This window comes from Accipiter gentilis, chromosome 3 (genome assembly GCF_929443795.1).
Source record: "Accipiter gentilis chromosome 3, bAccGen1.1, whole genome shotgun sequence".
NCBI lineage: Eukaryota > Metazoa > Chordata > Aves > Accipitriformes > Accipitridae > Astur > Astur gentilis.
In genome coordinates, this window is record NC_064882.1 from 28,537,311 (window position 1) to 28,561,469 (window position 24,159).

General features: G+C 37.0%; 1 protein-coding gene across 1 annotated transcript; it reads right to left on the reverse strand.

Moving 5' to 3' along the window:
• Window positions 1-114: 114 nt before the first annotated feature.
• Window positions 115-22,100, reverse strand: PI4K2B (phosphatidylinositol 4-kinase type 2 beta). The gene is made up of 10 exons (XM_049795497.1): window positions 21,687-22,100; window positions 17,182-17,330; window positions 11,808-12,008; window positions 11,175-11,306; window positions 9,646-9,799; window positions 7,374-7,441; window positions 6,764-6,863; window positions 5,581-5,714; window positions 4,462-4,521; window positions 115-1,836 (listed from the first exon to the last, which is right to left on the reverse strand). Exons 1-10 carry the CDS (start codon window positions 21,970-21,972, stop codon window positions 1,663-1,665), a joined length of 1,458 nt encoding a protein of 485 aa, XP_049651454.1. The 5' UTR covers window positions 21,973-22,100; the 3' UTR covers window positions 115-1,662.
• Window positions 22,101-24,159: the final 2,059 nt, after the last annotated feature.

Here is a 24,159-nt window from a genome sequence, read left to right on the forward strand (position 1 = left end):
GCCCCACCGGCCCGGGGAGAAAACTCCCGTTAGTAACAGGGACGAAATCAACCAAAACTGGGGTCTGCTTCCTGCACGGCAAATAACACAGCGGAGCCCAGGAGCCGTGCCTGTGAGACTGTGACGTTTATTTTCTTCAGTAGGCATGTCTGGTACATAAACACCATCTTTAATTGCTTAGTAAACTGTCTGGATAAAAACTAAATCAGGGGAGGTTTATAAAGGTGGTCATTTCAATCTTTCTTTGAACTCCACCGTACGGCGAGTTTTACATTTAAGGCTTAAACGTTCCAGTTAGTCATGTGAATTGCTGACATGCTACATTAATATTTACACCCACTCCAAATTATATAAAATACAAGCATTTTATTATTTTTGAGTTCAACAGTATTGCTTAGAAATACAAAATCCAGCAATGTCCAAAATACTGAAGGTTTCATAACAGCAGCAGTTTCTCTCCCAGTCCTGGTCTTAACTGTCCAGAAAATTAATAAAATAAAAATATTTACCATGTTACATAAGCCATAGATCTAGAAACATGACCGTCATGTCTTAAACCATATAACTTAAACATAAATGCAAACTGCAATGGGCAGATGAGCATGACATTGCTAAGGGCACGATACTAAGTCTCTGTGCTCTCTGTATTACTCTTTCCCCCCGTTCCCTGGGCAAAAAAAAAACAAACAAAAAAAAAACAACAGTGTGTTTAGATAGAAATTTAGAAGGCAGACGGGCTTTGTGACGAACACACTAGTGCTTCTGTTGTTAACAGTAGAGAAACACTTTGGTGACTACTGATGAACACATTTATACCCATATGGCAAAACAAACCTGTAACAACATGGTGCAATTTTTCGCTGTGATGGATCTATAAAGAAATATCACAGTTTTCCATACATGTGCTTAAACACACAAGTTCTAAAAGCCACAGGTGAAATTTCAACCTCTGAAACGTACACTCAGTTTATTTTGTCACAGTAGGAACTGTGTGCACTTACTCAGGTTGAATTTTGCTGTAATTCAGCTCTTTAACTATTTTTGGTCCCCACGTGCAAAAAAAAAAAACCTACTTGGAGCATTTTTTCCCTTCTCCCTTTCTTTCACTTTTTTGTCAAGGACAGATTGATTTTTTTAAAAATTTTTTTTTTTGTGTGTGTGTATGACATTTCAAGTAACTAGCCTACAAAAATCTATGAACAGCTTAAAATATCAGGAAGAAATTCCAAAGAAAATAACTTTCACAATCAAAGATAACATTCTGCACTTTTTTTTTAAAAGACCATACAAAAAGAAATTGATAGCATGTAGGTTCTCACATTTATATGAAACAAAAAGAATTTCTGTTGTATTCAAAAGTAGTTTCTCAGCATATGCAAACTGTGTATCTTCCCTTATTCAGAATACATTAATTTAGCCTATAAAAATACAGTATGGACAAGTTCTTCTCATTCCCTGACATAAGAATTCACAATTTTGACACAAAAATTGTAAACTTTTATTACATTCAAAATACATTTCTTACGTCTTTAGAATTTAAGTTCTGAGGTGTCGGCAGTCAGACCTCTTGGTATACAGCACAAGTACGTTATTGCAGAGCTTTTACACAGAAGTAGCTTCCTAAAGTTAAGAGAAACTTACGATTCCCATGTATTTTTGTTGCTACCAGGAGGAAAAGAAAGGCTTCCTGCTATGAAAGGTCTGCGTGAACGCGTTACTCAGATGAACAATTCGGCCCTGACTTCCAGTGCTACTTCGCTCCACAATCACACGTGGCATCTGAACAAGCTGAATGGGACTTTTTTCATCCTTTAATGCCTGAGTAAGGTTTAATATCTAAAAGAGTAAAAGCAGGTCAGGTAAGAGCACACAAATAAAACTGTGGCTAACAGGATTATAAATTTAGATGCCACTCTTAAATCAATTCTGTAGAGGACTGCATCAATTCTGTAGAGGACTGCATTGTCAAATTATTTTTAAAAGATACTCTATTGCAAATAGAAGTATTTTATTTATCTGGTAACATTATGACATCCTACCACTATCTGACTACCTTTCTATCTTTTTTTGAATATTTCATGCAATCCTCTTCGAATTTTTGGAAAATGTTAGAGACAAAAAAATCTAAGAGCATTTTAAATTTAGCACATCACTTAAGAGCATTACACCTTTAAAGAAAAAAAAAAACCTACAAGAAAGCAATCAACAGGCATTTAGCACAGGATCTACCAGGAGTTTAGCTACAAATTATTTTCATATCAGAAGATATGAAGCCATATTATTCAGCCCTCAGCTCCCAGGAGTCTTCCTTCCAAAAACCTCAGTGCTCATGAACCACCCTGATAATTTACTCCACATTCAATGTTATCCTGCTGAAAACTGAGGCAAGTATTCAATTTAGTTTTGGTGACACACTTGCATTATCCTTAACATCAGGCTTTTTTTCCCCCCTGCACAATGCCCCTTTATTCCTTGTGTGACTTACTGATCCCCTGCTCATTCTGCACTTTCATGGCTGAAGAACCTTGACAGATTAAGTCTTTTTGCACGGTTTACTGCAATTTGGCTCTTCCAGCAACTCCACTCGACGTTTACATTTTCTAAGTTCTAAGGTAATCCTTTGTAGATCTGTGTTACCTGGTTGCTTAGTTTCTATGTTCTTGAGAGACTGTTTATCCTGGGTTTGAAAACCTTCCCAATATTTTTTTGCCCTGCTTGACAAAAATATGTTTCTAACTAGTTTTGGTACCTTAAATTTAAAGGCCTCCCCCCATACGTGCAAGATATATTTCTCTTCAGCCTCCTTATCTTTATCTACTAGATTCTCCATTTTCTGATTCTTAAAGTTTTGATTTTTAAGGATGTATTTACAGACATTTTGGCTATCCCGCAAATTTATCTTAATTGAATGAATCCATTATGTGATCTAGATATCCAACTCTTCTATAATGCCCTTGTAACATACTTTGGTTTCACACCAAACACAAGTCTAAAATCAGTGCTAAAAGGCATCACTTGCTGATGTATTTCTATCACATCCAAGAATAACTCATTATCTGCATTTCTTCCCTAAAATCATGCCTGAAAACCTGACATATCCCACAGTGAAACACATTCTTGTATAGCTAAAGAGAGATTAAAAAAAAAAAAACAAAAAACACAAACCAAAAAAAACCCAACCAACAACAAGAAAAAAAACCAAAATAAATCTCTGTTGAAATCCACCTCAGGGAAAGGGTGTGACGAAAGGGTCCAGATGCAGCCTTTATAGTGGGAAATTAATTCAGACAACCTTATCTAGATCTTTCTCAATTATATAATCAGGTTTTTTCCTTAAGCTTTCTGTTAAATAACAGATTCCCTGTAGCCAATTGTCTCATCACAGAAAAGCTACTTAAGACAGTTTAAGATGGATGTATATTTCAGAAGTGACCTTCCAGTGACTGCACAAACTTCTCAGAAAAGTTATTTCAGAAATAACTCCTATAATTCAATTTAATACGTAAAGTTTTCTGGCTTTTAGCCACCACACATAACTAATGTTAACTGGGATGATGTTTGACTAAGCAGAGCTGCAGTCTTTTGCGAGGTACTTCCTGATAGAGGAAATCGTACAGAGAAACGGACAGATTAAGCCACTATAGGAATTGTGAATGTTTGGCTTTAAACTATCCATGTTGAATTTATGAACACAGAGAAGTTAGTTTCAATAAATTCAGGGCAAATGGGACTATTAATTTATCTAGTCCAATGCCCTTACATTTTCACAAATCACTGTTTTATGCCTACAACGAACTAAATAATTTGTTCTTAGCTAAAGCTTGTTTTCCAGTATATCACACCAGTCTTAAATTTTAGAACAGCAAGAAGATGGAGAAACCATTCCCTCTTGTTTCAGTGTTAAAAAACAACCCAACACTTAATTATCATCAAATTTGTAATCTGAAAATGGCTAGATTGGTTCCAAGTATGATTCTGACACTTGCTAGGATGAAGAAATTTTATTACCCCTAATACCGCTTTCTTGTTAGAGGTATTTCAGTGATCAAGTTAACCCTCCAAAATAAAGTCACATTTATTTCAATAACGTAACAAAATTACCCACCAAATTTTCCATCCAAGTTTATGACTCTTCTCCAGTGTTTCATTCTTAAAACACCTTCTAAGAATATATAGGTATGAAGTCCTTCCCTATCCCCCACACAAGTAATGAAACCCAATTACATTATTTAAGAAAATCATCTTCTATAAAAATAAATAAATAAAACCAGTACACACTTTCTGCTGTCTCATCTATACACAAATAGGAACAAAATCTAGAGAGAAATCTAGTCTTCTCAGATTAAAATAGTCAAGTGTCTTTCAATTCAATAGGAGTCAGTTTTTGTAGCTCTAAAAAAACCAGCTGAGAAGTGATGACAAATTTAATACATAAATAAAAATGTAAAAAAGCAGTCTTACCTGCCCCCTCATAACAGACATTTGGTTTTCAAAAGTAGCCTTGTCAAATCCTTTATCAGTCTTCATTAAAGAAAACAAACAGTTATTATAGGAAATGACCTATTTATTTTTAGCTATATATTTAGCATGCAAATTCATCAATTTCATAACACACAGTCATATTTACCAACATTATAATAATCTTTGGAAGCTTCAAATAATCACAGTATGACCCACAAAAAAGTCTATTTATTGCAGCAAGTTTACATATGTGAAAACAAAGGATGTTTCACATCATAAAAGTAAAATACATCAGTGGATACCACTTTAGGGCATTGGTAGGTAGGCTTAATACAATCACATAATGTCATACTGCTCTGTCTCTCACTTGACTCTGGCAAAAGAATACTTCCTCCTTCAGATTTGTTAAATACTTCAATTTCCACTAGGTTTAACAGAAAACCCAGAGTCACTTTGAATACAACTGAGTCAAAGACGCAAATACTGTGAATGTGTTTCAGGATCTAGTTTTGACGTTACAGCTGCGTTTTCATTAAAAGTTTGATATTTCCATTTCTTTCCATCCTGATCATTTGGATTACTTCACTTGAACATCTGACACAATTGTTTATGGAATGTTTCAGAGAACAACAATTCTTTTTACATGTCAATACTGTAGCACAGTTTCAGTATCTTTAAAATAAGTCTGACTTACTTTAGACATGGTCAAGATTCCAGCATCAACTTCACACAATATATGTATGTAAAATTAAGTATTAATGATTTCCTCAGGTTGCTACAGTTTATCTTAAGTGTATACACACCACACAGGTACATTAAATGGAGTTTTCACAAAGATTTGTTCTATAGAAGTTAACTAGCTTTAGTTGATTATGTGAACCTTAGATATATAAAATGTAATTATTTTTTCAGATGAGCTGATTACTATCAATTAGCCACATTAGTGACACAGTTTCCTCAGTTATAGAAACCCTTTCTACCATGCCAATGTTAAAGCTAAAATAGCACAGTATCATGACATACGGAAGTTCAATTCACAGAAAGAAAAACCATCTAACTCTTCCATTACAGGTATTAGGTATTTCAGTAATGCTCAATTCAAAGAAGCACTTGATTCACCTTAAATAGCTCGTAAAGATCTTCACAAAGATCCTGTATGAAGTTCATATCAGAAATGCGAGGAAGAACTAGGTCTCTGGTCTCCTGAGAGAAAGGAACTTTTGCTTGAGAAAGCCAAGCCCAGTGAAAGGGATCTAATGCAGAAAAACAGTACACTTAATCATTAACAACAGGTAAAAATGAAATTCTCAAGCACTTACCACTGATACAGTACTCTGCTGCCTACTGGAAGTTCTCAGTAACACACCATTTTTCACAACATTGTTACCGCATATACATTTTTTGGCTACATTTACAAAAGCAGCTTTACAGCTACTTAGCCTTTTTTCCAAACAGTGAAAATACATTTTAAGTAATAAGATAAAATTAGTTGAAGCAGTAAGTAAAAAAAGGTATATAAATTAAATACTTGTAAGCAACAGTAGAGGCCTTATCCTAGTTTAGTAATACAGCTTCCTTTGGAGTAAAATAATGGCTACAATCAAACAGAAATCTTTCTCATGTTTGACTCATACTGAAGAATTAACTAAAAGGTAGCTACTTTTTTTTAATAACATTGTTAGTTTATTAAAATGCCGCCTTCTAAGCAAACATTCTTAACTTTTCACATAATTGCTATTAAACAGCTTTTTCAAAAGATACTGTAAGAGTAATTAATATTACCAGATATTAAAAAAGACACCAAAGATTAGCTTCTACAAAGCTAAAGCTGAGAACAAGTAAAAATAACACGTTAACTTGTCTACTTGTTCACCTACAACAGTACCCTTTGTTTTAAAATAGAAATTTGGCCATTTGAGAGAAAACTTGCATATCCTTGCACTGAAGTAATTTTCCACCATGTTTTTCAAGAAAAAGCACGTGAGAAGAGTGTTGCTAAATTGTTCCAGTTCCACTATCAGTTTACATACAGTAGTATATTTATGAATATCCATGTGTTAATATTGTTTAAAGGTATAAGGGTACAAAAACATGAACAAGGACTAAATCACATATGCCATTGCAAAAATGGCATTTGTTGCTAACTTTCTGAAGAAAAGTACGTTATTTAAAAATTCAATATATAACTACAGTCATGATTTCTTAGTTTCTTACTACACCACCACCACAAAAAAAAAAAAAAAAATACTTCTTTGGCAGTTACACTCCCAAAAGGAAGATTATTGAAGAATACAATACTTACATGCCCTCCATTCATCAGGATGCTTAAAAGGAAATGCTAAACCATTGTCAATTGCAGCAATTTTAATAGTAGATTCTTCAGTTGTTGTCCATTGGCTATCCTACAGAAGGAATATTTCAAAAATAAGTGATATCTATGTGCTTACAAAAATAGTTAAATACATTAAAAATACTAAATAATATACATTTTAGCTTCACTGCTTAAAGTCAACTTAAACAATATAAAGCAGTATCCAAATAAACTCCAGCACTTATAATTCTTACTCTACCACCATTAAAAAGGAGCCCTTCCCCAAAATACAAGATAAGCAGAGTGCGTAAGTAGCTGAACAAATGTGTTTGAGCAACAGTAGGCGGCTTTATTATTATTATAGCCCAAGCTAGTAAAGAAAAAAAACTACAGAACAATAAAAATAACTTCTAGCACTCTTCTATCCAGATGAGTCTAAACCAAATAGCTTTTCCATTCATTTCGTCTAGAATAATTTGCAGTTATCATAATTCCTGAGACCACACCCCAGGATTAAAGTCATGCACTTAATCCCCTGCAAAACCAAGTTATAAAACTAAACAATTTAAAGAATAGAAGTTTCAGAGTATAATTTTCTTACCTTATCTGACAGATCAAGTCCATCATCTTGTTTTTCATACCTGACTAACCAGTTATCGTTACCTCTGTCTTTAAACAGGAAAATGCATGTCACAACATGTCATTTATAAAGAAATCATTACTGAAAGTAATATATAATGAGTTATCTTGTAAATTGAGAATTTACCAAAGGAGTCAGGCAAAACTGTTCAAAAAGTTTTTTCCATCACTATACATGTGTTTTAGCTTTACTGAAATGTATGAGGCAACCGATTTACTGGAAACAACAAAAATTTACCAAGTGCTCTTAGGTATGTATTACTGCTTTAGCTTCTCCAGCTGGCTGAATATACAGCAAAGTATCAAGAAAACTACAAGAAACTATTTTAATCCACTTTATACAGAAAGATTGGTTGTAGTGTGCACTTCTCCTGGGGAAAAAAAAAAACCTGTCAGAAGCAGCAACCACAATGACTTAATTTTTAAGCTTCTTTTAATGCTGATAGGGAAAGGGAGAGGGCCTCCAAAATTATAGATAGTGTGATGTTTGACTACATGGAGAAAACAGACTCTTCAAAGATGGAGGAGGGAAAAACTGAAGAGCCTTTCAGAAGCTGAAAACATCTGCACTGTTCAGACAAAACTGAGACACTGAAGACTTTGACAAGGTCTTTTAAATAGAGAATGATTGCATGGATTTGTAGGTCGCTCTGTCACCTTAAGGTGCTCCCTTAAGCTTAGTTAAACATCCATCAGAAGATTTTCATGTTCCATCATGACTAGATGTATTAGATGAAGGTAGAATCATCCACGTAATGAGGTTTTGCATTTTGAGTACTTTTCTTACAATTTTAAGAAAGCCCCAGGACACAGTATTTGTTTGGAAACACTGGGATCTAATTGATAAATGTGAAAGACCATAGCAGCAGCTAGAAAGTGTTATGTTCTGTCCTGGTTTCGGCTGGGATAGAGTTAATTTTCTTCCTAGTAGCTGGTATAGTGTTATGTTTTGGGGTAGGTATGAGAAGAATGTTGATTACACACTGATGTTTTCAGTTGTTGCTAAGTAGTGTTTAGATTAAGTCAAGGATTTTTCAGTTTCTCATGCCCAGCCAGCAGGAAGGCTGGAGAGGAACAAGAAGTTGGGAGGGGACACAGCCAGGACAGCTGACCCAAACTGGCCAAAGGGGTATTCCATACCGTGTGACATCATGCCCAGTATATAAACTGGGGGGAGTTGGGATGGGAGAGATTGCCGCTCAGTAACTACTGGGGGTCGGTCAGCAAGCAGTGGGCAATTGCATTGTGCATCACTTGTTTTGTAGATTCCAATCCTTTTATTATTGTCATTTTATTATTTTTATTATCATTATTAGTGTCTTCCTTTCTGTTCTATTAAACTGTTCTTATCTCAACCCATAAGTTTTACTTCCCCCCCCCCCCCCCCCCCCCCCCCCAATTCTCTCCCCCATCCCACTGGGTGGAAAGGGGGAGTGAACGAGCAGCTGCATGGTGCTTAGTTAACAGCTGAGGTTAAACCATGACACATTCTTATGACTCTTTCATTTTGCTTCTAAAAAGTCACAGGTTAGAGTGACTTATTTTCAGATGGATTCCTTTCTAATAAGTGAATTTAAGAAAAGGAAAATTAACTAGAGCTGGTATGTCTGAAGAAGAGTAAAGATGCCTACCTCTGACAAAGCAGCAAAGGAAGTATTTTAAATATAAAACTGCCTTTGGATTCTTGAGGAAATAGATCACCTACATATTCAACAGAAGAATCCCAGCTTCTGAGTGAAAGAAACAAGAATGGAGGAAAACCGAGCAATATATATCACAGTTGTACTTCAGTGCCTAGTAACAATATGAACTATTTTGCACTGATGCAGAACTGTGCTGTTAAATTGGCTCCACCTTAGCATAAAAGGAATGGTAGTCATGGCTTTTCTTATGGTTCCTGAAACCCCACCACTCCTTAACCTAATCAGGGGAAATAGACAGTTAATAGCCTACTATTAGAATTCAAGCATAAAGTATTTTTTCTTGAATTCTTACATTGCTTTAAAGTATCAAGTAACAGCCAAAAAGGGTTGTTTGGATTTCATCATATTGCAATATTTAATGTTTGAATCCAAAGTAAATTTTTTAAAGTTTAAAATGCAACATTCTGGCCTTCAATTGTGAGAAAAGCATTTGAAATGCATTAAAAGCCTTCAGCAGCAACTTTCAGCCAGCATTGCCTACCATTTCTGCCTGACAAAAGTAGATAGATACCGAAAGACACTAACAAATACCTGTATTTCTGATGACATAATCCAAGATAACCAATCTTTCAAACTGTGACTGAAATTCTTTCCTTGTGTTCTCAGGTAAGGGATCAGTTTCAAACTTCCTGAGCCAGTAGTCAGCTTCCTTATATCCTTCAACAAACAGCTGAAAGGAGCCAACCTGAAACATTAAGAAACTGCTTTTGGAAAATGCATTTGGATAGGTCACATAACTAATCTTAACATTAACAGAAAACCTGATTATATACTTTCAAAGTTCACAACACAGGAAGCATGACGTTAAAAAAAATTACTAAGTGGTTTCTCTTGCATTCCTAAATTCTAAAAAAAAAGACTCAAATCATGAGGGTTTTTTCTAGGTTTTTTGGTGTTGGTTTTATTTATTTATTTATTTATTTGTTTAAGCAGTCACTGAGTTCACCGGGAATAAAACATAGCCAGACAGCTCAACATAAAAGAACACTCAGTATTATGAGCAATATTTGAAATAAAGCAAAAGATACAACACCTATTCTCTTTTTCATTGGAAACATTTGGTTCAATAGTTCATAGGAAACTCACCAAAATTTACAGGAGAAAAATCCTCCTCTCTGAAAAACTTGTTTAAGGCTTCTGTTCTCATGAATGAAACATACATTTTTTCAAGACAGACACTTTTTTGCATGAAAATGGCTGAAATACATTTCCCAAAAGAGTCCAAGGAAGAAAACTACAGATGGCATAGGCTCCATAGGTGTGGGCAACAGGAAAGATGCTCAAGATTAAAATTCAAAAGAGGACTTATATTCAAGAAGTAAAATGCAGATGCACACATGGATAAACACATAGCATGTGCAATAACCATGCTAATACAAGCTTGCATAACATATGTCACATGGATCAAAATTGCTGGAAACTGACACAAATTAATTACCCAAGCTGTACATGGCCTGTGTTTTAAAAGTTTAGGAGTAGAACACTGTGGTGATATTTTGGTGCTACAAAAAAGCCCATTAGGCAAGAAAGATGTGAGGTTTTAATCAGTGGAGCACTGCACACAAGATGAAAGGAAGGTAAGATGGACACACAATAGGGTACCTAAAAGAATAAAAGAAACAATAGAAGGGGGAGGGGGGGAATCAAGATTTAGGAAAAATGAAAGAACTAGATAAATTACAGGGGAGAAACAATTAGACATTATAAAAACATGACACTGAAGGGAAATATACTAAGCAGTCAAGAAAATGAAAGAAAAGAACAATGAGACATGTACAACATCTTAACATGTTACTCCTCCAGCAGAAAGCTAGACTGCAAACTGAAACAAAAAGTGGCAAGATTATTAAAATAGTTCCAATGAAGGAATGATGTAACAAAGTGGGATAGATTTTGTGTAGAAACAGTCACATTTATCAAACTTCAGTCATACAGAGATAATTTTCAACAAGTAACAAGTTTTTTCTTCTACTGTTGAAGTTACCTATAATTATTTTTCTTTAAAATTCAGTTTTGTATAAGAATCAGGAAATGCACAGATTACTTATTTTTCATCTTACCTTAGGAGGTAGTCCAATTCGATTAAATTTTTTAGCAACTTTTGGCACTTTTTCTAAAGCATATTTTTTTCCTCTTGATTTTGCACGATCTATTGCACTGTAATTAAAGGTCTCACTGACAAGCCAGACAACCTTAAAATATAAAAGTTAAGAACACAGCTCAGAATTCCTTATTATTTCAATTATAAGTTTACAGTAAATTTTAAGCTTAGTTGTCAAAAAAGCAAAAAGGAAGCATCAGGCATTTCCAAAAGACAAATTTTTTTACATAAAAAGGTGAATATTTGCTATTTTACTTATCTCAAACAAAAATGGGAATCTTTATATGCTGCTTTTTGCAATTTTTGCATCTCACCAAAACATGAGGCACAAAAGTATCAGAACATGCTAGAAACTGAAGTGGTTCCAGAGATTCAATTCATATCTCAAACTTATCCTTTAAAACAAAAATTACAGTCATTATTTCTACACCAAACCACTGTGCCTTTGGACTTGGAATAGTTCATAAATGACATACAGATAATGCATGATTTACAAGGATGTGTCCACAACTACAGTCCAGAGAGTCACAAATATGTCACTTTTTTTTTTTTTTTTTTTTGCATTCAATAATTTAGGTATTTTAACTTTTACCTTAGTTTTAGGTACAACTCCTAGCCCCAGCTTGTCATCCACAAGATAGGCACCAGCTTCAGAGAGGTATCCCTGATTTGGAACGAGGCAGCCTCTGCCAAAGCAGCAAGGACAACAAACTTTGTGAAAATATTTGGTCCATTTTGGATTTAGATGTCCATAAGGCTCTTCAGATTTTGGTTTGAACACTCCAATAATTTTCTAGGATAAATAATACAAAATTAAAGTATAAATACTTTGAGTTGCAAAAGATAAAAATTATTTTGAAATTTAGTTATTTGAAAGTATTGATTAGATACTGTACATTGCATTTTACAGTTGCTCTTTTTAGATGACAAAATAATAAAACTAACAAAATAGCATTCCAAATAAATTTATCATCAAATGCTTGTCTAGAAGTAGTACCAATTCAAAATAAGCTCTTCATAAGAGAAAAATCTGAACCAGCTAACATTTACTAGTTTTTCAAAATTAGAGGGCTGCATTTTAGAATACAACTTTTTTTTGTAGTCTAAGTTTTTTAAAAAGGACGCTGTAAAAGTAGTTTTAAAAAAAATCACTTTCAGCCCACCAATTAACTCATCGACAAGATATTTCAGAGACATAATGGTTCCAGGAAAGTGACAAACATACAGAATGACAATAATTAGATGTTACCTTTTCTCTTTTATATCTATTTTATTTATTGCTTTAAGTTTGAATGGATCAAAGTGTTCTGCACTTTGCAATTCCAAAAGGTGGTGTCTCTTACCACAGCTATAGATTCCTCAACTCAAAGCTGACAATGGTTCACACACACATCAGATACTATTTACACTGGAGGTGCGCAGTAAAGCTTAAAATTACTCAGAGTACTGTGTCCAATTTTGGACACTACACTTCAAGAAGTCTGTTAAACTGGAGAAAGTTGAAAAAAATATGAGAATAAGCACAAAAAATGTTAATAATGAAAGACTCTATGATTGTTTGGCCTAAGAGAAAGCGGGGCACAATGAACTACAGTAATAGCTTGCTATAGAGAAAAGAAGAAAAACACATTTACTGTTAACAAGCCAAGAAATGATAGGCTTAAAACCCAGCAAAGAAGTTGGAAAGAAAAAACCCTTTTGAACTTTAAGAGCAGCTCAAGACTGGAACAGACTGCCAGGTTGTAGAGACTCCAAAACAGGACATCAACAACAACAGTTTAGATATTCATCAGGAATCATGTTAAAATGATCCTGCTCCACAAACACAGGCATTAAATAGATGATTTCTCAAGGTGCCTCCTACACGTGATTCTGTATTTGTTAACCTGGAACCACAAGATTATTACCACACTAAAATACATAGCCTTCCAGTTATCTTTGATAAACTTTAGCCTAGTGCATAAAGTCCATGTAATAATAACTCTTCCATAGCTCAAGTGAAATACTGTAGAAATGCTGTATCTTCATTCCTTCCCATAGAACCATGGTAAGAAAATCAAATTCGTATCTAATAAATATTTAAGAACAACTGTTTAAGAAGCATTTTCCCATATTAGTACTTTCCTGAATCATTATTAAAAAAAAGTTATCTCAATAAGCTAAATACCACCTGTTGTTGCACCAACACTCATAGCCAATTTACACTCCTAAGTCACGAACAAGTTTGCTGGCAGTCAGAAACTAGCATTCTGCTTCAGTAACTGCCGATTCAACCAGGTTAGGGAGAGGACCTGACTAGTTGTTCTAGCTTCTAGAGAATTCTCACCCACTTTGTCCAAGACAATCTAACTAGTCCAAGATTGCCCAAGACAATCTTGCTTTGTCCAAGACAAACTAACTATAGAGAACTTCATTCCATTTGTAAACAGATTACACAAGACACCAGGCATTAGTAGCACCACCTGCCTTGTCCATCTGTTTTGATTCATACCCATCAACTACCAGGAGAAATAAGTCACAAAATATCACTATTTGCATTCATCCTATAAAATAAGTTTCCTATGAACAGGGGCAGGAAACAAATTGACAAAAATTCTTCTGGTTTTGGTATGCTGTTATCTGTGATTCTACAGTTACATTCAAAATCAAGAGCAAGTTCTATGCAACTGCTCTTCACACAATTCAATTAGACATACACAAAAGGTTACGCTTACAATAAATATGCTAGACAATGTGAAAGGCCGCAATGTTCTCTGAACACACTATTTTTTTTATTTTTTTTTTAAATCACAACACTTTGGAAACTGAATTTACTTGGTATACTAGTTTAGTCAAAATTCTAATGTTAGGTTTAGAATTGTTAAAGAGTTATTTAAACTTTTCCCATTGAATCACAGGTATCTACCTGCTCAAAACAAAGCAAGAAGCTTTTCATTTCCCAGAAACATAGTGGTGTATTTAGTAGTATATGCCAAGCCATTAATTATCTCTTTTCTGAATTGCTCTTTGGATAATACTTCCTACAAACTGCCCATTTTAAAAAGGAGCTTAGCTCATTCCATTACTTGCCTGGACTGTACTGTGCTATACTATCAAATCTAGATATGGTTTTCAAGGTTTCACTGAAGTCAGAACCTTGCTAAATTTTGCGGAGCCACTGCTGTTGAGGATCAGAGTAGAACAAGCTTCCAAAGCCAGATGTAATTTTGCAAGTCAAAATTAATTTCTAGACTGACTCCATTGGCATTACCAATTAGCCAATAGCTAAACTGTCAAAAACATGTTGCAGAACAGTTTGTAACAGACACAATGTCTTTTACTTTATTGGTTACACAATGAACAACAAATGCAGAAATATTCAACACTTCAGCAATTGTGCTGCTTAAGTACTGAACTGCTTCATATCAGTATACAACTGTGCCAATAAATACAAAAAGTTAATAATTTAGTTAGGCAATTTTAGTTTTATCTTTCTGATAGACCCAAAGCAGCAAATAAGATGTATAACCTGTAACTTGATATTAGTGTGGGTAAACACTTCAGAAACTGACCAGTAAGGCAGCTTAGAACATCTTCAATAAACTCTTCCCCAGCATAAGGAAGAGGAGATTACTCAAGAAGAATAGGAGAAAGCGAGTCACATAACTGGTCTGAAGTAGAATGATACAATACTCCATCAAACTGAATGTGAAATCCATTCTACAAATAGCAGTTGCACTATTGACAAAATGAAGTTTTATCAGACCTTTAAATATGGGTAACAAATCTGGATAAACTCTAAATTTAGTGCAAAGAATAAAAGCAAAATTGAAAGTCAGCTAGGAACTCTGTATCATTATTCTCACAATCCCATGTTGGCAAATACTTTCATATTTTGCAATGAATTTTTTCTGGGCCACATAAAAAAAAAAAAAGGTCTTTTTTTTAGTCTTTATTTCTCCTAAATACTTACATTCAAATCAATGACCTGCATGAAGGGGGAGAGCAAGTCACTACTACAAACTTAACTAGGAAGAAAAACAACACTTCACTGCAAACCAGAAGTAAAACCAACAAGAAAATCACCATATAAGAAACAAGGAAATAAGCTGCTCCATCCAAAATACTATTGGTTACAAAAATAATGTGTAAGTACTCTCTCATTAGCCCCAGGGCACAGTGAGTCTCTCAGGCATTTGCTAGTCACCAAAAAAACTGCAAAATCAGCCCCGAGACGCTTCAGACAAAACAGATTTGCACATATGGAAATCCAGAACAAGTACGATTCTTTTTTTAGTAATTTCCCTACTAACTAACTTTCTAAGACTAAAAGATCTCAATTGCACAGCATTAAGAAAAACTCCAAAAACTCCCACTTAACCAGTTTTAAAGCATTTTTAGCATAACACTGTAGAATACTCTTCAGACACATCATGCACGGACTTTTTGAAAAAGTATCAATTTAAACCAGTATTTGGTTACTTACTAAGATTTCTTCCTATTGCATATGAAATAAGATACAATCCTAATTTAAAATACCTCTTTAAAAAGAGTATAAATTTTCAATATGTATATATAACCATACAACCTGAAAAGCTACTGAAGTAGGGAAGTGACTTGAAGTTTAAAAGGTCTGCTGAAATTTGAACAGGTTTTCATATTAACAGCATTGTACGTGACAGCAAGAATCCCACAAAGACATTAGAGAAAGAATTTTTTTTCCAGTTCCAAAAAGAGACCTTCCTTCCCAACCTACTTTGGCTCTCCTCCACCAGAATGAAGGGTGTCATTACTAACAAATGTTCCTGGAACACAGGAGTATGAACTGCGATGTGCAGAAGATTTTGAAGGGGTAGTTCTGCCACTTTCCATCTTAATACAAATAAATATGTGAATTTATGAATTTATTTCTAAGTCAGGTAACTATTCTAAAAATCACTCATTCAATAAAGTGTAAAAACTTACCACCAGAAAAGTGGCATTAAAACAAACCAAACATCTATGAAAATTAAGTGGCAAAACAGGAATATATGTAATGACCAATAATATGAATAAAAGCTAAACAAAGAAATAATACTTCCTAAACAAATGGGAAATGACAGTTTTGGGGATGCAGGTAAATACAACCACCTGAATATGTTCTGAAAACCTACGCACTTATAAGTGTTACAACTTCCACGTCCAACACAGCTGGGACCTTCAGGATTAATGAACACCTACATCTACCTAAGACCAGAAGACTGCTGACTGAGCTTAAAATAAAATCAGATATGACATATTAACAAAGGTGTGGGGGCTGGGAGTCTTCTTTTTTTGAACAGGTCAGTAAGCAGACAAAGTATATCTGATTTAAAGAAAACAATGGGAAAGGATGTCAGAGACATTTTCTCTTACTAAATAATGCTAAACAAATGTAACTTTTCAAGCAAGATATTCAAGTAACTGTTACTTCTCTGTCTCAAAGTAACCTTATGACACCTCTTTGATGATCACTATTCAAGGTACCATTTACCACTAAGGGAAGGGAAACCAAATCTTCAAGTTAAGATTCAGCAGACAAGTACAAGTAAAAAGGTAGATTTTTTAATATAGAAACTTAAACAGTACCCAAATCAGAAGCTCAGTTGTGTCAAGAATCAATTAAAATGTACAAAACCCAAAATATTAGCTTCTGAACAACAGACTTTCTGAATTGTTTTCAGATGTTAAAGAGGCCCTTTTATTTCTTCCATATTTCTTCAATGCAGAACATTCAAAACATCATAAAACTGCAACAGATAAATAATAGTTACTTGGGCTTATCTTATGCTGCAAGACATAATTAGAAATCTAAATATTATTTGTGTTGATTTTTCCAACATGGATTTTGGCATACCATAAATTATTGAACAACTTATTTAAGTGAATTTCCATTTAAATAGGATTTTAAAATTTCCATTGTAAACTTGCTGCTGATAGTGTCTCCGATTTTGCAGTAACATGCTCACCCCTTTTGGATCCTTGGCAAAGTAACTCCCACTGGATCCTTGAGAGATTCTTTCTGGAAAAACTCCACACTCTATAGCTTGTTCTGCTCTCAGAATAATTTCTGCAAATTCTGGATCATCTAAAAATATATTCATATCAGCAGTATGTCCTGAAAAATAAGAAAACACGCAAGGTTAAGTGTAATTTTTACTACGAACTAACAACATGAGTAAACACACTGAAAAGCTAACAGCCTTTCCTGTTAATGCCCATTCAATAGCAGGCTGAAAAATCTGGTCCATTAAATCAGTGCAAGTTTTCCCACTGACCTACCCACATCTAATCAACCTTTTGTTTAAAGTAAATCAGCTGAATCAGCAACAACTAATTTGAGACTACCCCTGCAAAGTGTTTATACTTTTCAAGGATTTTTTTTTTTAATTTTATTTACATAAGGAAGACTATAAGAGAAAAATCCCTTCAAAATCATATCTGTAAAAAAATGCTGAAGATTTTACATAACATTTTTATTAAGATTTTTGTGTCCTTTTGTAGAGAAAGCTACCTGAACATAAACTGTCCATCACCCACTGTTACAACCATTCATTTAACAGCTTGGCTAACGTCCATTATCTGCTAAGACACAATAATGTTACTCACAAAACAATCCGTTACATGTAGCACTGACAAGCGGCACCAATATCCCAGTGAAGTACTGCATGCCACCACCATTTCAACATTAAAACACTATCAATTACTTGCAGAATTTCTTTACCTACTGACCAAAAGATCAGCTCTATGCAGGCATTTATGCAAACTCTGTGACTCTATGCAAACACTTAGAAAGATTACTAGAAAAGAAGCTGCCAGGATTTAATACTTCTGTTGCTCTTTAAACTTTTTCAAATTATTTCTTTGCAAGTTTTGAAACTGTAGATTTTTGTATCTTACTTAAGGCTAGAAATAATCCACATTCTTACAGAGCACATTTCTATGGGTCTGTGCATTAGGGCTCATTTCTGCATTAAGAAACAGCTATATTATTCTAAATTAAACATTCATAGATGAAGTCACTGTGTTCCCATTTCAGCACTTGAAGAAACGCAAGATAAAACAAAACACGTACATTATTCTGAACTGACAACTGACACAGAATCCATTCAGAAAAGGTACTCCTAAACAGTATGTGGACAGCCAAATAAAAAAATAAATAATAAAAAAAAATCACTCTTGATGTTTTGGAACACCTTTTTGTAGCACAGCACATTCTTTGAAGTTTTCTAGGGCATTACCACTTGCTTGCATGAACCACTGACAAATAATAACATGGCTTCCAGACAAAAACAACTAAAAAGCATAAAACATCAGAAAACCTTAATACAAGTTGGCAACAGGAAGAGAAGCCTTAAAACTAGTAACAGCTCATTCTTAAGGATCAACAACTGTAGCCCATTGGATCAGAATCTGTTAGACTACTTGGCCAACACTTCTGCAATAAACTACAGTTTAATTTTAAGACTTTCATTAGGACTGTCAGGGACAATCAATAAACCACATTTCATAGAGTCAGCCACCAAGAGAGAGGGAAACAGTTCTAAGACTTCCCTGTCACAAAGTAGTTCAGTGAGTTAGGGAAATAAACCAAAAAACCCACAATACACTTATGGGAAAAGTCACTTTAAAGCAGTGGTTCTTACTCCATATTCAAGCCTCAACTATCTCCGAGAATCATCACATCACACTGCCGAGCTGCAACTACTACGTATTTCTGCCAGTGAAAGCAAAATCAAGGTTGTGCATTATACTGCTACCAAACAAAATACAACATCCATATTAAGTTGCTCGGCACATTAATCTTCCAGATGAAGAGGACCTACAGATGAACTTTATATCACAGGGACTGAAGTTGTATATGTGGAAGACAACTTTCTCAGAGGTCAGTTTTTAATTTCTGTGCATTCATTCCAGAAGCTAAAACCATAAGAAGTCTCACTGCCTTGAGGAAATTCTTCAACCATGTCTTTTCTAACATAGAAGATAACTGCAGGAAAAAGATATTCAATTAAAAATCAAATTAAAAACAAAAAATAATTTTTGAAACTTACGATTTGTTCAGTATTGCTAATGTGCTACTGGAAAGCCTTCGTCACCACAATGATGTGGCTGTACAAAAAATATATAGGCTGAAAACAAGGAAACTGGCAGTTTTAAGAAGATTTCTTTCATTTTATCAACACTTTCCATGTGAAAATAAGCCATTTTCATTGAAGCTAGTATTTGCTGAATATGGCAGGGTTTTCTGAGTTGGTTTCTTCTTCAAAAATTATTTTAATCAAGTTCTCCACTGTGAAAGCATGTTATGGTCACAACTTACTCCCAGTACAGTCTCTAAACTTACAATTATAACTAATCAGGGTTTTTCTTGCAACCGCTCTTGAAACTACTCTTCTCATTAAACTCCCACTCAGTAGACCAGGGCTCACACACACACACACACACACACACAGTCTAACCACCAAGCTCAATAACTTTTTTCAAATTAATTTGGACAAGGCCTAAGGCTGTGAAGCTGCTATACTGGAATGATGAGGATATGCCAAAGAAGGTACGAATACTATCATCCACGTATACACCTCAAGCTGTTCTTCCATCAAGTTAACATAAGGTAAACTAACACACTTTACAAGAGTAATATGTATTAACTCCTTCAATACTAAACTAGCTTTATACTGCTTTAACACTAATGGTAGTCCCTTCAACCAATTCCATCTTCTTCTATACATTCTCATATTCTGACCATAATTTCATTATAAAAACACTCTCCATGTTGCAATAACATGCATGCATAACATCTGCTGCACGTTTGTTCCACCTGACATGTGAAACAATCCTGTACCTTCAAGTGTTAGACACACAGAAAAGGTAAGGACAAGGAAACAAGAGCTAGAGATGAGATGCTGCAATCAATCACAGTTCTGAGATTTTCTTACATACTCTTGGGGCAGATCCCAAGTAGGGATCTCTGCATTCACCATCCTAATTGCCCCAGTGGTGCCAGACCCACAGCTCTAGTCTCCACTCTGAAACATTAACTACTACGTTTTGCAAGAGGCACTGTCTCATTAACACATCTTAAGTCTTGTGGGAACAAGACATGAGAACTCTAACATTTTAATGGCATGTTTGCATTACAGGGCTGGTCTGCACTTGGGGCCATTGGTCAAAAGACAAGATTTTTTTTTTTTTTTTTTTTTGTCTTATAGTTAAACACAGTACACCAGCAAAAGCCCTCTGTGGCTACCAAAAAAAAAAGTTACTAGCGTAACTTATTTTGCTCAAATTGATGGGATTTTTATTTTTGTTTTTTAATTTAATACACTATCGTTGCAAAAGGAACAATTTTTACCTGTCTCCAGCAAGAAATCCTACGGTATAATTACAACAGCAAACACTATTAAGTGATAGAAGTCCACAGATTTCCATCAGCCAACCTGTCCTAGATGTACATCTATTTACAAAGTCACAGAGAATCAGAAAACTTGAAAGTTTAAAGGAAAAAAAGCAATAAATAGTGAATTTTATCATCTTGCCCCTATCTATAGAATCAGATAACAGCCACGCTTATGCTTCTTTTCAAATTGATAACTAAGTTCCTGCATTTCTGAATTTTGACATCGCATTACTTTCTCTCTTCAAGACTGGATTTCAAAACATGGAAAGCAGATAAATTTTGATGAAAATCAAAAACATGACAGAAGAGTCCACATCTAAAACTCTTAACACACGTGATGGTACAAAGAAGCAAAGAGATGACTGGAGCAAAGAACAGAAACATAGTAAAGTTTTCTTCACAGGATGAAAAGATGGGGGTCACCAGCAAGTAATTGCTGGAATAGGCCTGACAAATAGAAAACTTGACAGAGTTTGCCAAGCGTTCAGGAAGCAGCAGCCAGTCCCATCACAGAACAGTCTGCAAAACATGCAAAGCCAGAAGTTTCAAAAACACGACAGAAACAAACAAAGCAAAGCCCAGCAAAACAGAAGGCAGAGAACAAGGACAAGTAACAGTGGAGACACTCACGAAGACGTAAATGAGTTCGTGCAGCCCTGCACACAAAGACAAAGCATTTGAATTTCGAGCCATTCACAGCACTGTCCCTTCAAAGACTGCTCGTCAGCGAGCCCACAAGCCGAGCAAGGGCAACGCACCTCTGCCCCTCGCCGATAACCCTGCCTTCCCATAAAAGCTCGCAAGCAGCTCCCTATGAGACCGGGACACCTCAAGGAGGCATCGGACACGGCACATCGAGCGTACTTTAGTCCCTACAGATATTTTTCGAGCCTCGCTGGCAGGGCAGGAAAGAGCAGGACCGGGCAGGGGCTACCTCTCCCGCCGGAGACACCCGGGCAGCCTAACCCCGCCAGCCCTCCCCGAGCGAAGCCACCCTGCCCCGAGCCGCGCTGGCGCTCCCCCCGCAGCTCCCCTCCGCCTTCAGCCGAGCCCGGCGGCGGCCCCGGGCCGTACCTGCGGCGGCGCGGGGCTCCTTGTCCCAGGCGGCGCCCGCTCGGCGGCCGCGGCCCGACGCCCGCAGGAGAGGCTCGTCCTCTCCATCCCCTTCGGGCCCCGAGTCCTCCTCACCCTCCTCCTCCTCCTCCTCCTCCTCGAGCCCCAGCTCCCCACACAGCCTCACAGCCCCGCCGGGGGCGGCTTTCACCCTTTGCGGCCCCCGCCAGGGTGGCCCTGCCTGAGGCGCCGGCTCCGTCAGGAGCAGCAGCCGCTCGTCGGGCTCCTCGGCACCCGGCTCCGCCATGGGCGGCCGGGGGCCGAGCGCGGAGGGAGGGAGGCAGGCGGACGCCGCCGGGCAGGCTCAGGCCCCTCCGCCGCAGCCCATGGCGCTGCCGGCCGCCACAGCCCGCTCCGCGGCCGCGGCTCCTGTCACGGCCCTGCGCATGCGCGCGGCACCGGCACCCCGCCCCCGCCGCCGCTACCTGCCTTAAAGGGGCCGCGGCGCCGAGCGGCTCCTGCGGAGGTGCCCCCGCGCCCCCGGGCTGCGCAGCCGTCCCCAGACCAGCCCGTGTGCTTGCGTGGGAGCCGGCGGCGGGCGCCAAGGGCTCCAAAGCCTTCTCCAGGCCAGCCGCCAGTCACGGGTCCGCACCTCAGTTTGCAAGGAACTTGGCCTCACGGCAGAATTGTACTCGGGAATCGCAGAGCCCGTCCAGCGAAGTCCCCGCCGCTGGTCAGCCGGGGCGGGGGGGGGGGGTGTCCTGCCGCTGCTGCTGCCGCCAGCGCTGGGGCAGCATCGGGTGCTGCGGGCGGCTGGTGTCAGCCTGCAGGCAGTTTGAGGCAGGCTAAGAGCGGCAGCATCTGCTCAACGTTCCTCCCGGAAATCACAGCTACAGGCCCCCACGCTTGCAGTATTTTCACGACCAGCGATTTACCGAAAACGTCCCCCAAACTTGCTTTATTTCTTACATCTGAAACAGGCTCGTCTCCTGGCCACCACTTTCCACTAGCCAGCCGCTCTCCCTCCCCATACTTTAAAAGACATTGTTCTACACCATCGCGGTAATTTCCAAAAGGAAGCCTAAAAATAATACAAGTGAAAACAATATTGTCACTATTTCCATGCTCCCACAACCGTCCTTGTGTTACTAACTGGAAGAAAGAGAATACAACTATAACCCCAGCACACTGCATCAGAGTTTGACGTAGGTGCCTTCCCCCACACCTCCCCGTAGAAGAGGGGGTTTCCTCAGTGCACTGCTCAAAGATTTTGGTGAAATACGGGAGAAAGATACACACATGAAGTACTGGCATAGAACTGAGATTCTGGACTGTACTGGGACCAAGTCAGTTCTCAGCTGAAATAGTAATTGCACATATTTATTATTCATTATTCTCATAATTATGCATTATATAAGGATTCATTCTGTACATAACCTGGATCACGGAAAGAAAATTACTTTGCTCGGTTACTGACAAAGTAAAACTGTACTGAAATGCTTGACTTGTGTTTGTTTTGTCTCGGGTTACCTGTCAGCCAGTGGACTTTGGAACTAAGTTGAGTGTCATTTACTTACGTAACTATTAATATCTGTAACATTTGATAAAATCTGTTCACACTTGCATTTCTGTTTCCAGCCCTTTCTGTTAAAAGTGAACATATTCGGTCAACTGCGACTCCAGATGAATAGCCATTTTATGCCTAGTAAACAAGTATATGAAGGTTACAGCGACTGGATGTAATTTTTCTGTACAGAAAATTATACCAATGTTAATTCCTGTGTGAAGCAAACAAAAAGATCAGACTAAAATGGAAGAAGTCTGACATTTTGCCCAGCAGACCATTAAGGAAGGCTGCATCTCCCATCAGCTGCATTAGTTACAAGTGAGTTGTGGCTGTTTCAATAATTTTCTTGTTAAACAGTTCATCCATGTATTTCAAAACATTTGTAAGTTCTTTCTCTTGAATAAACTAACCAAGAAATAACTCATTAGTTATTTATTCTGGTTTAGGGATTCAACTACACATGCTAGCGTATGTCTAAACGCAGTTAACTGTTAGTTTTCATCTTCTACTGCAATGGGAATTCTGTAACTTGCTCACAGGTCTTGATCTAACAAAGCCTTTACATGGTCTCAATCTTTGGTAGCGCAGAGTTCAAACACTATGACAGCTCATAATTAAACTAAATACACATCACCATCGTAGTTATTTACAAACTATTAATTTTAATTCTGAGTAGCTAATACTCTCCATTAGCCACCTGGTTAAAAATTACTAACAATTACATCATGAAAATAAGTTGGATCATTTTCCTCATGCTAACACTTTTGTCTCAGTCTTTCTAATCCACAGAGCACACTTTCTCATCTGTTTATGATATATATCCGAGCATGTATATCCAATGTCGAAACCTTAGAGTGGGAAAAACAGACCAAAAGAAAAAAGGCAATACATGGACAATCGTGCACTTTTTAGCTTTAGGTGAGCGCC

Excerpts from the sequence above, each read along its gene's own strand:
- PI4K2B (XM_049795497.1), bottom strand. The coding sequence starts at position 21,972 with ATGGCGGAGCCGGGTGCCGAGGAGCCCGACGAGCGGCTGCTGCTCCTG. Across the intron at positions 9,800-11,174 it reads GAATTGGACTACCTCCTAAG|GTTGGCTCCTTTCAGCTGTT; the intron begins GTAAGATGAAAA and ends TTAATGTTTCAG. Across the intron at positions 5,715-6,763 it reads TCCTGATGAATGGAGGGCAT|ATCCCTTTCACTGGGCTTGG; the intron begins GTAAGTATTGTA and ends TTTCTGCATTAG.